General features: G+C 39.0%; 2 protein-coding genes across 5 annotated transcripts in view; both read right to left on the minus strand.

Moving 5' to 3' along the window:
* Positions 1–3386, minus strand: part of suv39h1b (suppressor of variegation 3-9 homolog 1b) — a 16642-nt gene extending 13256 nt beyond the window's left edge. For 2 of the 3 annotated variants that reach the window (XM_037104182.1, XM_037104184.1), the window contains exons 1-2: positions 3218–3238; positions 2281–2441 (exon numbers count right to left, since the gene is read on the minus strand). In XM_037104182.1, the coding sequence (XP_036960077.1) occupies positions 2281–2441; positions 3218–3236 (180 nt within the window). In that variant the 5' untranslated portion in view covers positions 3237–3238. Of the gene's footprint in view, positions 1–2280; positions 2442–3217 lie in introns of all 3 variants that reach the window. The other variant, XM_037104183.1, reaches the window with a different exon arrangement.
* A 503-nt stretch (positions 3387–3889) lies between these two features.
* Positions 3890–13963, minus strand: si:dkey-16n15.6 (organic solute transporter subunit alpha). Of its 2 annotated transcripts, XM_037104179.1 has the most exons (7): positions 12681–13963; positions 10258–10409; positions 10068–10141; positions 9323–9478; positions 8219–8330; positions 6775–7027; positions 3890–5872 (listed from the first exon to the last, which is right to left on the minus strand). In XM_037104179.1, the coding sequence occupies exons 1-7, from the start codon at positions 12745–12747 to the stop codon at positions 5433–5435; spliced, it is 1254 nt and encodes a 417-aa protein (XP_036960074.1). In that variant the 5' UTR covers positions 12748–13963; the 3' UTR covers positions 3890–5432. The 2 variants fall into 2 exon arrangements, with proteins under 2 accessions (XP_036960074.1, XP_036960075.1); XM_037104180.1 differs by lacking the exon at positions 12681–13963 and having other exon boundaries at positions 3894–5872; positions 10269–10401.
* Positions 13964–14584: the final 621 nt, after the last annotated feature.

Consider the following 14584-nt stretch of genomic DNA (forward strand, 5'->3'; position numbering starts at 1 on the left):
ACAGACAAGGTGAACGGCAAGACTAAAAGTTTGTGTTCAGAGGAACATGAAGTGTTAAACAGTGAACTAGAATTAAATACGACAACACAACAAGTTTACCAAGTAAATGCACTGAGGTAGGCTACTTTAGCTGAGTACAACTGACTTTAAACTTCGAGTTTCAGATACTTTATATCAGTCTACACTGTATCATATATCTTATATCGGAGATGAAAGTAACCAGGTACTGAATTCTGTGTCCTGTTTACATTTTTTAAAATTCTCCTTTTACAGTTTAAAGTAGGGATGCACCGAAATGAAAATTTCTGAAATTGTCTCTCTCTCGTACTCAGCATGCATGTTGAACACTCATTGCAAACTGCAAATCTTTTCTCACTCTCCAACACTTTAAAATATCTCAACACTGCCGACGTTGCCGACAGCAATCATTCAAAGGTTATGGCCCCCAAAAATCTCGATACGGCACCCGTATTTTAGGCCATATCATGATATACGATACAGTCAACAGTATTGTAAGAATGACCATTGGTGCTTTGACAAAATACTACATTTTTGTATCGTTAATAAACAATAATGTGAATGTAATGACTAAGTAGGTAAAGACAAGTATTAGAACATTCGAACAGTCTGTTTAACTGAGAAAATGACATCAATCTACTGTAATGCAGCCTTTAAAACCAGGAAAAGACAACCGTGATGCCATATCATGATATCCGAAATCTAGGACCACATATAGTCTCATATCATGATAACTATACATAATATGTGGTATAAACTGTCAAGCCCTGTTTGGGCAGTGTGGGTTACACAGACAGTAGATGACACACAGGGCTGTACTACTAAGCAATTTGGTGTTAAAGTGAGATGTGTTGAGTCTAAAGCCAGAGTTTTTCATGTCACAAAGGTAGCTAACTTTATGCTGCCTGAACAGGACAGATCAAAGTTCTGTCTTGAAATCGGCTAGAAAGCTCCGTTACAATCAATAGTCATGAGCCATAGAGCCAGAGGTATTCTCATCTGAGGGAATACACTATGCAAACTCGTTGAGCTTCAACATAAGATTAATGCCATTAAACCAGTAGCACTTACTGTATGTATTGTGTTGTTTTCTTTCGCAACATGAGCATAAAGTAATGGAACCAAAATTGTTTTTATTTTATTTGAAAGGTTGTTCTTGCCCTCACTGATGCACTGGTTGTGTTCCCTGACCATTTGCCAACACTGGCTATAAAAGAAACCTTCTATGAAGTAGCACAACAAACAACATACAATGTAAGACATAAAGGTATCAAGTTTTTTTTAAATTTGAGGGTCTCGAGAATACACAGTTTGTAACATAAGAAAGAGGAGGCATTGAGAGGGACTGAGTGTCGCTGCCTTATTTGCAGCAACAGTGTTTTCAATCTAATATTTTCTTCATTGGAAGTAGAGGTAGTTTCCTTGCATTTTATGCAGAAGTAGAGTCAAGTTATATCATATTCCATTTTTTATGGAAGCATTCACAGAGCCTGAGGAAGAAATCTGAGCTAACAAAGAAAGCTGATAACCACCAAAACTCATTGTTTCTTTGTAAGGTTTAAGGTTGTTTTTGAGCCAGCTCACCCTAAGAAAGCCTAGCTATGTCGAACTTACTTACTTACTGTAGTATACTTCACAGATGTTCTCTTTAATTTCCAATTTATTTATTTATTTATTTTTTTTTATAAAATACTCTGCTTCAATCCATATTTTTTGGTGTTATGCCTTTCAAAAATAATATTTTCAATAGAGGTACATACAGGTAGACTTTCAAAATTTTCCAATCCAAAAATCCGGACTTGACGTTCAGAATCACCTGTCATCATAAGACAAGCAACCAGCAATGTCTATGGCGCTGAAGCTAGTGGGCTGTGTCATTTGGAGTCTGTAAACCATACCACTTGAAAAGGGCTATGTATGAATAATCCAAATAACACAATGATCTTATCAAAAAATGTATTGTGCATACTCATGTATATCTATTATGTATATATGTACATGTATTTATATATGTATACATAAATACACTGTACATACATAAATACACTGTGTATATATATGTTAATACACACAGTTTTTATAGATATACAGAAACACACTGGAGTAACAGTGGCCTAGAGCTTTGACCAATGTCCCAAACATAAGTCAAAGTACAGTGTAAATGCTATGTAATACATGCTTCTTAACACTTGCAGTGTGCCAAAGATGTGCACAGCTGTTAAAAGCAGTGAGTGGTCATGAGTTATAATGCTGATAACTTACCTTATTCTTCTTGTAGTCACAGAGGAATTCCACCTCATAGTCATTGATGTTGGTTCTGCTCACACCAAGCTCTTTACAGTGGAGCCTCTCTCCGCGACACAGGGCTTCCAGCTCTTCCCAGAACATCTTACAGGGCACGCTGCAATCTGACACAGCAACTCCTTTTAACCAATATACCAGTACTTCACTTATCCAGTTCACATGCAGAAAGGAGGCCACACCGAAAAACATTAAAATTTAAAAGGCCGTCGATTTAAACTGGCATAACACATTTCGGAGGGAGCAAGGCTGGATAAAATGACTTTGATACGTCTCAACGTGACTTAATTTGGCATACGTATAACACAATGAGAAGCATTTTTATCTCGATTAAATTCAACTTTCGATCTGATAACTCCACCTTCTACCGACACTGCATTCCCCACACAAGGAAATCGAGGTTAAAACCACTCGAGGATTTGAATCGTGGCGGCCATGCCCTTCATGGACACATCAAACTGCCAAAAGAACAAATGTATCCATAGAGCGTAAACATTTAAGTGGCGCTGCGTGGCGCCTGAAGCTTATCGATACAGTTTTTGCCCGCTTAACCACGCAGCCTGACCCTACGATGAAAAGGACTAGCCTGGCTTTTTAAAGCCACTACGTTGTGCTCTCTAAAATGTAGCATACATTTAAAGCTAATCGAAGTCACTCTTAATTCCCACACGGACAACTTCCTAACAAAAGAGAAAGCATTTAACTGCTTCGGACCACAAACTTCGCTTCCTAGAGTCGCTGTGATATTCAATCCCTCAGCTCTCATTAGTGTTATGTCAGGACAGAGAGGTATGCATATTTGATGTCTTCAAAGATTTTACACTTAGGTGTAACCGACTAGAAATAGTAAATAAACCTATAATGGAATATAAAGTCATATGTAGTCAACATGAGTTACCTTTCAAATTTTCCGCCATGTTTTCCGCACAGCCGCCAAAATACAAGAAGCTATACTGGTGGGGAGTATCGTCGTGCACAGTCGAATGTAGTGGCTGCTGATTGGATGAGCGTCATCTGTCAGCTCTCCCATTGGCTCAGATGTATCCAACAGGGCCGACCGGAAGAAACAAATCGTGCGAAGCTCATTTGAGTGAGTGGTGCTGTGGAGTCCTGTATACTTCTGTACATATTATACAAAATCATTGGAATAGTCACATTCAGCTTGTACGGTCAAGAACCTGTACGTGAAAGTCGCTTTCTTTTAAGTTTCCTGTTACTATAAATATTGTGCATATCACATATCATTAGCGCTGCTGATAAAATAAAAGTCAGCAGAGAAACTGACAGGTTTTGCCATTAATATCAAAACGCAAGGTATGTATTTACTTTGATGATCACATCATTTTGGCTTCGAAAAAAATAGTAATGGTTATTGTTATTACTTACTTACTACTAATATGTGAAACCTGAAACAATGTCTATGTTTAAGCCTACTACACTTGAAACCAAAGTTGAATAAATGTTAAAATAAATGGCAACACCATTTCAGCACCAGTAAAATTATCCATTACAGCCATCATTTCAGTATATTCAAACTCAGACTGTAGTTGTTGCCATGAAAATAATTTTCAGTTTCTGTTACAGAGTTTGAGGTTAAAATATTTCTTTTAACGGTAACAGAGTAATATAACAGGTTACCAATAATATTTAAGTAATATATTACTACAGTTATGTCATGTTATACGTTACAATTCACCTTAGCAACTGCAGTGAAGCATTGTTGTTTTTTTGAGAACTCATCCACAACAACATGACCATATTTATATAGGCTCTGTGTGTTTAATATAGCCAAGACTATAAGCATTTGTTCAGTCTCTTTGTGACTGAAATCAGCCTAATGATGAAGCCTAATCCTCTTTAATTTACATTCTTTAATGATATATGTCCATGTATTCCTCTGGACTAAAAGAAAACGGCAAAGAAAAAGAGATTTCTGTCTCATCAAGTCATCATAGGCTACATTATAGATGGTATAGGTCTGTTGTATTTAATATGACAGAGACTACACTTAAAAATATTTATTCCTATCTCATAATATATCAGATTTTGAGTGTAATAAGTAATATATTATACTGCGCAGACAGTTATATTGTAATGTAATATATTATTAACTATTAATATATTATTAATTAAGGCAACTGGTAAAATTGCATTTTATAAAATAACTTGCCCAACACTGGCTAACAAGTGGCTGAATGAGACTACATAGGTTGTCAGGGACATTAAACATCATCAAGCCATGCATTGGGATTCATCTAGACTCTAGTCCGTGTTTACAGGCGGATTCCTGCTGCAAACTGTTCTGATTTTAATTTAAATTTTAAAAATAAATTTGTAAACTTTACTGTTGATGACTATGGTAATGCTCACTATAAAAACATGTTATCACTATAAGTCTCTCTAACCTCCAGTAAAGAGTCAGAAAGTGAGGAAGGAACTCCAAGAGCCAGTCTTAACATAGGGTGAATACAATTTTACAAATGACCTCATTTGTGAACTTTTATGCGATCAGTAATGATGGTTGTTTTCACGATGAAGAAAACTAGAAACTCCCATGATCCCATGCCACATGTCTTTTGATTTGTTTTGAATGAGAGGCCTCTAGTGGCAGAAATCACATACTGATTATTTAAATGTAATATAAAAACTGTTCATGCTTGGAAAAAAGAATTATTTCATTATTTTGGTGACACTTTTGTCTAAAGCCATGTATAACTAAGGGTACAAGCAAAGCCTCAGTGGATCAAGGAGATGCAGTGCTGCAGGTATACAATGAGCCTGTAAATAGTGGCACAGGATTTCAGGGGCCTTTAAAATCCTTATCCGTTCTATGTTCTCATATGTTCATCATGTTTTTCCACAATCTGTCATTGTGTATGGTACAGTCTCAACACCTATTAAGCACCAACATTTCCCATGACTTTCACAATGATGAATATTTCCTCGTTCTGTGGCAGCTTGTAGCAGGGAGATTCAATACTGTGCCACTTTAACAGGGCATAGAGTGTGCAGTTCTCCAGACATGTCCTTAGGGCCCAACACTGAACCAAGTCAGCTGTTAAACTTAAACTTACACTGTATTTAGTCTTTTGTTAAAGGTCTTCCATAGATGGTCAAACCACAGTGACATCCTCAGAGTCCTGGTAGTTAATATCAGCCTTGACAGTAACGTGGGTCAGATCTACACACCGTTCCTCTGCAGAACTACGCTCCATTAGTTTTGGCCTGCCTGACTGCTGACCTCTGACCTGAGGGAAGGGGAAACCATCCAGAGGTGCATGCTCTATCCTGCACAGGCTGTCCTCACTGTTACTGCAGTGGCTGGGGTTGGAGGCACTGACAAGCTGGTGGTTAGACAAAGCCTCCTGTGATAGCAGGCTGGGCTTGTGTTGCGTCATCTGAGCGTCTTCAGTTTGAACAGCTTTCTCCACCTGCCAGTCACCGACAGGAACCTCTACATCCTCCGCTGTGCTTGGCTCCACCTTCCGGAAAGTGTGACGGGCATACAGGCCAATGCAGAACATCTCCACAATCACACAGTAGTGGTAGATCACTGAGGGTGGACAGATAGCACAAGACACAGGTTTGAAGGGCATATACAGCCAATGTGCACAATGATTGTAGAATGAAAGTATTTTTGACATCCTGGCAACACAGTGGACATAGAATTCAATCAAGTCATTACAGAGAAAGCAGCCATGTATCACTGCCATCATCTCATGCAAAAGTGGCAATTCAGCTTCCAGTAAGCCATATGCATTTAATTGTTTTTTGTATGAGAAAGCCCCTCTTTCCTTAGAATGACAATTTGACTTCTGACACTTTCACTAACTGTCTAAATCCTCAAACTTTCATATTATGAAACTAACTATTTCTCGGTCTAGTTATAGATTTCACACATACACTTCATACCCTACCATACCACCAGATTACAGAGCTGCTTCTTTTCTGCTCAATTCATCCTCAGCATTCCACCATAGCGTTTTGTTTATTTTGAAAACTAATTAGCATAAGTCGGAATCCAACCTGGTGACATGCATAAAGATTAACTATAATAATTACACAAAAATATCTTCTCACCTTGTTTGCTTATGGCATTGAGAGACATCAGTATGACACTGAGATTATTACCTTTCACAACCAGTTAAAAGTTGTTTGTACTATGTTTAAACAATAACAACATTAATAATTGATAACATCAACATGTTGCCGACTGCTGAGTTTTGAATGTGATGTATCGAATGATTGCAAAACATTTGCAGGAACAAGGGAGACATCACCAAGACAGATTAGTGACCTAGACATGGAAGTTACATCACAAGCAACTTTAAACTAATCTCTTATGTTTATGAGTGGCTCGGAAAGCACCTGGTAGATGTTCTCCTAATCCACCTTGGCAATGGTGAGTGTGATTTGAAAGTGAGACTGGAGGAGGTGAGATTCTCTGTGACTTACACTGGGACCTGGTCAGAACAGAGAAGGGTGGTGTGCAGGGGATCACCTCCAGAGCACCCATAGTCTCTAAGATGCCACTCTGCAGGCCACACAGCACCAACACTACAATGATGCAGATGAACTTGGCCCTCAGTCCATAGCCATGTAGTGCACTCTTGGTGGCTTTGTAAAACAGAAGGTGACCATAGAAGGACACGAAGGTTGAAACACAAATGATACCATTCACATACAGGTTGGGGTTGACTGAGTCCACCTGGGAACAAGAAGGCAGTTGTCACTAATTTTATCCTTTAACCTATACTATGCTGTTTGGTGTGTTTCTAGCTGAATGGCCTCAATGGAAGGCAAGGTCATATTCTCCTCCTGGCTGCATCCCACTGCCTCTCTGATCTCCAACAACTCTGTGTTTAGTTGTCTGAAATAATTATAGTGGTGATAACAGCACATTGCTTCTCCTTGACAACATTCATGGTGTTGCACAAAACTCACAGAAGTAGTTGTGTGAAAAATGAAAAAAAAAAAAAAAAACTCAAAATTTTATTAATTCAGTTAAAACGCTGCATACTTTCACACCTCTCTAAATGTGCCAATCGATGCACAGAATGCATTTAAGATGCTGCTGCTGACAATCTGACAAGCAATTAATATGAAGCCTAATGAGACATTTAGTCCTGTTTATAGAAAACTTCATTTGTCGCTTTCAATTTGAACAATTATAAAGACTCCTGATATAGTCAGTGAAGGTAGAAAATAATTGTGAATGAAAAAATGATTGTTACTTTAATTTAGACTCTGTTAAAGGTGTAAGAATATGGCCAGAATTCAAATTTTTAGTTCCAAAGACATGGGGGGCAGGAGAACACAGGAGTATCCGACAGCTGCTGCTATTTGCTAGCTTCCATTCGGGCAACCAACTCAGTTGGTCCTGGAGCTGGTGGCTCTTTAGAGTGTGACTGGACTTAGACCTCAGACCACAGGGGGTGTCATCATGGGCAATGGGGCTTGGCTCAACTGAGTTTAGCAACTTGAGAGTGAACACAGCTGGACTTAAGTCAGCCTCTCAGGCCTACAGATGCCCGTTTAAGATGGGATACACTACAGCCTCTCTGACTCTGTACCACAGAACATAGGTGTCTTTGACATAAACTGTTTCTTCACATTCTCTTCAAGTTATTTTTTTACAAAGAAATGGTTTGAACCTAAATTTTAGCCATTTCTTACCTCGTGCCTCTTTTTGAGAAAATGTTTGTTATTAGTCTGTGCTCAATTAAATTATTAATTGTGATGAAAAAAAACAATAACATTTTTTAAAAACAGAGTGTGAATAAATAAAGGGCTGGGGAATCATCTTTGCTTTAAAATATTATATCACCACAGACTAAGCTTGACTACATGATGCCACTTATTAGAATGAGCACAGATGGAGGTATAAATAATGACTCACATCACCGTAGTCATACTGTTCATCTGTCCACAAGACAAGAGTGACAAAGAACAAGATGCTGCGGACAACAGAGAGCTGCAGCACAGCGGCCATCATGCAGACACGGCTGTTTCTGCACATGAGGGGAGAAAACTTTTAATGTTAGCAGCATGTTGCGTCACAGTACTCACACACTGCATTTTATACACTCATAATACAATCACATCAAACTGTTGAACATTCATGAATGTGTGTGCATGCATTTCACTGTGATATTGTCAAAATTCCCCAGGTGCTGGTAAAATTTAACACATTGTTGTGCATGTAGGTGCTAAAAAGAGCATGTTCATTTAATATGCTTTTTGGTGAACAGTGACTTGAACGATAATCCTCATAAGTACGGGTAAGCATTAATAAAGCGCCATTAATAAAATGGGTAAGCTTTCATGTCTAGTAATCAAGGTACCGAAGATCAATTTTCTGGAAATCCATTAGAAATCCAGTGGTGGATGATATTGTAGAGCCCAGAGCCCTTGAGGCACTGCTAACAACTGTTTTCAACATGGAAATTGGATAAATAATCATAGAAGACATTCAGCATTTATTAATATGAATTTATTTGACTACAAAAAGACACTGCAGTTCAAGGGTGGATTACAAAGCTGCTGACAGAGATACGATTGCACCAGAGGCCTCATTAACACTACAGTGTGGGCGAAAAAGTAAGTTTGTAACATGCAGCTTTCTGGAGATACTTTATGATGTATTGATGGCGTTTGTGATAAGAATTTGAAAGACATTATCCTGTCCATTATCTTTTAAGTAATGCTTTTTACTGCCATCAGTGATACATTGCTGTAATGCTTTACTGCTGTAACATGTTACATCCAACACTATTTAGGGTTTGGGGTGGAAGGGTAAGTGGCTGTGTGAACTGAATAATGAACTAGCTCTTGAGAAATGTTAACATGCACAACAATGACTGCGGCATAAAGACATACTAACAACCAATAACACAGATTGGTCTTAAGATGCTGCACCTGTGATGGTCATTAGATGTTAGCTGAAAAAGCAATCCTTGACTCCCATCCCACATTCAGTGCAGATTTTGTGTCAGCTGTATACCTGTTGATGGCTACCATTGGGAGACAGCAGCAGCAGCAAAAAGGGAAAGGATCTGGAGACACCTGCTGTCCAGATAAAGCAGCCAGCATACGGGCTTTCCCTCCAAAGAAATCTGTGATCAGCCCCATGAATTTCAGCAAGGTGATGGAGTGATACCTGCAAAGGCATACTCACTGAGACAGCAGCACCAATGTGCAGCACTGACATACAGTAGATGGGATTACAGTCTCTTACTAGAGCATACACCTAAACAACTGCAGGAGATGGGGACTTGTCTTAAAATGTACTGAACAACTGGAAAAAAATGTGATGTGGCTCCATACAGCTCGTCTAGTGTAATCCAAATCCCAAAACTCCTGAAATACAGAATGGATTTGAAAATATGTGATTACACTCTTTAAAGCTTAAGTCTTTTACAATAGCAGCTAAGATAAACTAAGTGTTAGTACACACCCTGTCTGACGTGGATGCGCCAGCTTGATGGCCCATCAAGAGTGTTTTCAAATCAGTTTGGGATCTCTGAGCTTTTTGGTTGTTTTTTTTACATTTTCAAACCAGACCCCATCTACTTCAATTATTTGGGAGAATGCTGCTATGCTGTCTTGCTGTGAAGCACCAAAAATGTTTAATGCACTCGAAATTTCACCCGACTTACCACCAGCATGGGGGTGAGTAGAAAATGACTGACTTAAACATTTTTGGATTAGCTGTTCCTTTAAGTTTATGTGAAGACTTGTTAACTCACAGAGAAGCAATGAAGTTACACAGCGAGGAAGAGCGTGGCACATACAGCGCTAAAAGGGACATCAGGGCAAACACCTGCAAGAAAAGAAACATTCAAAGATAGAAGTAAATTGTAGGTGCCACTTGGACAAAACATACTTAAGACTTAAGGTGGTCACTGATTTGGTAGAATTTGAATGAGGAGATGTTACCGGGTACATTCCTAGTATCCAAAGGTACAGCTTTTTTCGTCTGGATGAGGGGATGTGGCGCAGGAAGAAGCCCATCTCCTCCAGAAACAGTCCCAGTAGAATGACAGCCAGACCAGCAGGGATGAGAAAGAGCCACAGCTCATCTTTAATGGCTGTAAACACATAGTCTGTTTAAAAAAAAACAGTCCTTCTGACCTGGCATTAGCATGTATCTCAAGTGACCATTTGTGACTGGATCTCACCTGCCAGCTCTATATACTAATAAACAAACTGCCTTTTTTTAACAAAAAAAAAACAAATCAACTTAATGTAACTTAGTATACCATTCGAGAAATTAATCACAAGGTTCGAATAGTTAGTAATTATAGGGATACATACAGGCAACATGGATTTTCTCTGAAGGCAGTAAACAACTAAATGTTTTGCATTTGATACTGAATTTACCAGAGGGCACCAATGATTTAGCATTTGTCATAGTGAAACATCTATATGAGAAAAGGTTTTTAAGATCATCCTCATGAACTCTCAAAATTGCATGATATGTTAAGGGAGTCTGGTGATATTGCAGTTATTGGTTCAAAGACTGGACCAGCTGAAAAAGATAGTGTGTTCACAAACATCTGCTGCTAACATTGGCAGGTTAAGAGAGCAAAAACACATAATCTACATTACAGTGAACCACATGAAATCCAGTCTGCATGTCATTATGTCTTCTCCTTCTCCTTCTTCAGTGTAGTCCAAGACACATGTGCATAAACAATGCTAAAAGCATGTGGTCAAATGTGGCCTATGATCTCAGATGTGTCCTCAATGCATCTTTGGGGCCTTAACACCTAGACTTAGAGCTGTTGACTTGTGAATGGATCCCTCTGGATGCATGTTTATATCAGGTCTGAACAGGGCAACAGACAACCTGACATGATGTTTTTACTCAAAGGAAAAAAATAACATAAATGACGTGGCAAATTTAAAAGAAGGCCACAATAAATGAGAATTCGATATAGACAGTGTTGATATAGACAGAAAAGATTACAATGTTTCTCCTAACTCAACAAATCACAAAATGAAGGGTATTTTAAGGAGTCTGGGGACTTGGGACTGTCCACAGAAGCGAGGGCGCAGGGCCATGCATCACAGGTATGAACATTTCTGAATATCAAAGACAAAGTTGGCAGACAGGAACGCCCGCCCCGACACATATTCCCTCTGAAATGATTCTGGTGAACACATTTGAATTAAAGAAGGCCTGTGCAGTTTGTGCCTGTGTGTTAGTTAAAGCTCCACTACTCTCATCCCCATTACTAGGAATGTCTACATGTCTCCCACTTATGCTTTGCTGTGTACAGTTCTTTTTCATTTATTTATTTTTTAATGTATGGTTCACCTTTACAGAATGGTACATCGATGATTCAATGATTTAATATGCCTGCAATGTCAAAAATATTTTTATTCTAATTCAAGCGACGAGGTGAAAATTTATTTTGTTATTTAGTTTACAAAACTATAGGTTATAAGATGAGATGAGCAGACGTCTCCTCAGTTTATAATTCATTAAGTCTAAATATCTTAGTTATCATTCCATGTGCTGTTTCTCTGCAACACGCAAGGAATAAATCTAAATAAATCTTGCTAATGCGACATTACCACCAGCTCTGAGAGGCACAAACTGAGGCTACAGTCTGCTAAAACTGAGATATCCATCTTGGAAAGTCAACTACAATGTGTATTACTGTTTTATGCTGTAGCTTTTCCCGATCTCGGTTAGTGTATTAGTGTTTCTGTTTGTTTGTTAACCAATTCATACTCCTGTGATCGCCCTTTTCTTTGACTATTTTCGTACAAAATAAGTATGAATCGCCATTCTTCATCAGATTGTGGTTTCAAACCTGCCAGCCACTCGCTGTCCTTCTACTTTGTCTTCCAGTCGAGGCATTTCTGGCAGCCGCCCAGACTAAAAAAGTCAAAGGCCCTCAAGTTGTCTTTTCTAGGCTACTGTAGAAACATGGTGTAGCAACATGGCGACCTCTGCAGACAGGCACCAGCTCCTTATGTAGATATGAACTGCTCATTCTAAGGTAATGAAAACACAACAACTCATGTTTTTGGGTGATTACACCCAATTAAAACATACTCATGAATATTATTTTTCCATTTCTGCTAAGTCTGTTCTGCTCGATGCCACTACATATTACACACTGTACCTTAAAGAATATCCAGCCATTATTATTACGTAGACTTGGTCACAGTATTATTTTAAAGGTCCTTGACTGTTTAATCCTTCTGACAGAGAAATTTAAAGAAATTTAAAGTGAAATATTTAACCAAAGCCAAGTAAAGAAGAACTGTATAATTTTTTATCACTCTATATCAAAGCCAACACCCCATAATGTTCAACTATCAAGTAAGTAGAGACCTTTACTTACCACTGAAGATTTGTGATGACAAGGGGATCTCAGGCCCAATCCAGCTGCAGTTGGCCCCTCTGCCCATTCTGTATATAACTTTACTTTCCACTCTGTCCACTTGTGACACAACAAACACACATAGACATAGGAGTAGTTTTTACACAGTCAACTACAAAAATCTACTTCTTCCAACTAATGGCACGGCACCAAAGTAACCTTGTAACCTCCCTGGATCTGGGATGAGAAGCCGTGATGTTTGAAACTGTTTCCACAGGCTCCTGTCCTGTCGTTTCCGTGTTGACTTAAATAATCCCTGTCTGACAAGAGAAATTAATGATTGACTAAGTACAGGTAGGAAGACAGGTTGGGATCCAAGTCCATCCTGCACTAGGCAAGAAGTTCACCTACTAAAAGGACAATTCATTCAAAAGTAGACATCTCACATGTTAAAGTTCCACTAGTCAATATTCTTACATGAACAGGGAGTCAGATGACTACATGTTTGAAATATGAAATGTCCTTAGATGTTCCCTCAGCTCTTCAAAGTGTTCAAGCCAGTGATTTTAGTATCACACCACATTTAGAGCAGTCATTTCCAGTGAAAAAAGGTCTGATAAAGCCACTGTACACTACCTGCTTAGCACCAAACAGCATCCACACATCCACCCTCACCCATGAACAACTTGAAGTTCTTCCCTCCTCTTCACATCATGATGTCATACACCTATCCAGATTTTCAGTCTGTACCTGAACAGATCCTAATTTGTTGAGGGCTTTGTGATACTAAGTGCTAACTTCTGGGAACTTGAAGACTCAGGCTAGATGTGTGGGATATCTCTGTACTTTGCTCTGTTCAGCTTTCCCTCAACCCTGACCAGTCGCCCAGTCCCTGCCGCTGAAACACAGCCTCAAAGCTGTCTTTCTGCACCACCATGCTTCACCACTGGGACGGTAATGGGAAGGTGATGAGCAGTGCCTGGTTTCCTCCAGACATGGCTTAGAATTGAGGCCAAACAGTTCAATCTTGGTTTTATGAGACTAAGACTAAGTTTATTCTTCCATTTAAGAAGTATGGAGGCCATCAATGCAGCAAAACCAGTGGGACCCAGGTACACCCATCAACTGTCTGGAGAAGTCTGGCTCAAAGTGGTCTTCATGCGAGACTTGCAGCCAAAAAGCTATACCTCTGACATTGAAACGAGACGTCAAAATTTAAAAAATATAGCTGTAGCAGAAGGCAGTTTGTTCAGCGAAGGGCTGGAGAGCAATACAATGATGAGTGTCTGCAGGCAACACTGAAGCATGGTGGAGGTTCCTTGCAAGTTTTGGGCTGCATTTCTGCAAATGGAGTTAGACATTTGGTCAGGATTAATGGTGTTGTCAGTGCTGAGAAATACAGGCAGATTCTTACCCATCATGTAATACCATCAGGGAGGCATATGTTTGGCCCTAAATTTATTATGCAGCAGGACAACGACCACAAACATACAGCCAATGCCATTTCCAATAACTATCTTCAGCATAAAGAACAAGAATTCTTTGAAGTGATGGCGTGGCCCACACAGAGCCCTGATCTCCACATCATCAAGTCTGTCTGGGATGAAACAAAGGACAGAAGGATTTTAGGAAGCCTACATCCACAGAAGATCTGTGGTTAGTTCTCCAAGACGTTTCGAACAACCTACCAGCCCACGTCTTTCAAAAACTGTGTGCAAGTGTACATAGGAGAATTAATGCTGTTTTGAAGGCAAAGGGTGGTCACACCAAATCTTGATTTGATTTAGATGCATTGTTCACTGCATTTATAAAACTGATAAAATAAACTATTAACACTTTTTGAACCATAACATAACCATTTTTGAAAGAATTCTTAGTTTACAGCATTTTTTCACACCTGCCTGAAAACTTTACCATGAAATATT

The sequence above is a fragment of the Acanthopagrus latus genome, chromosome 7, assembly GCF_904848185.1.
Source record: "Acanthopagrus latus isolate v.2019 chromosome 7, fAcaLat1.1, whole genome shotgun sequence".
NCBI lineage: Eukaryota > Metazoa > Chordata > Actinopteri > Spariformes > Sparidae > Acanthopagrus > Acanthopagrus latus.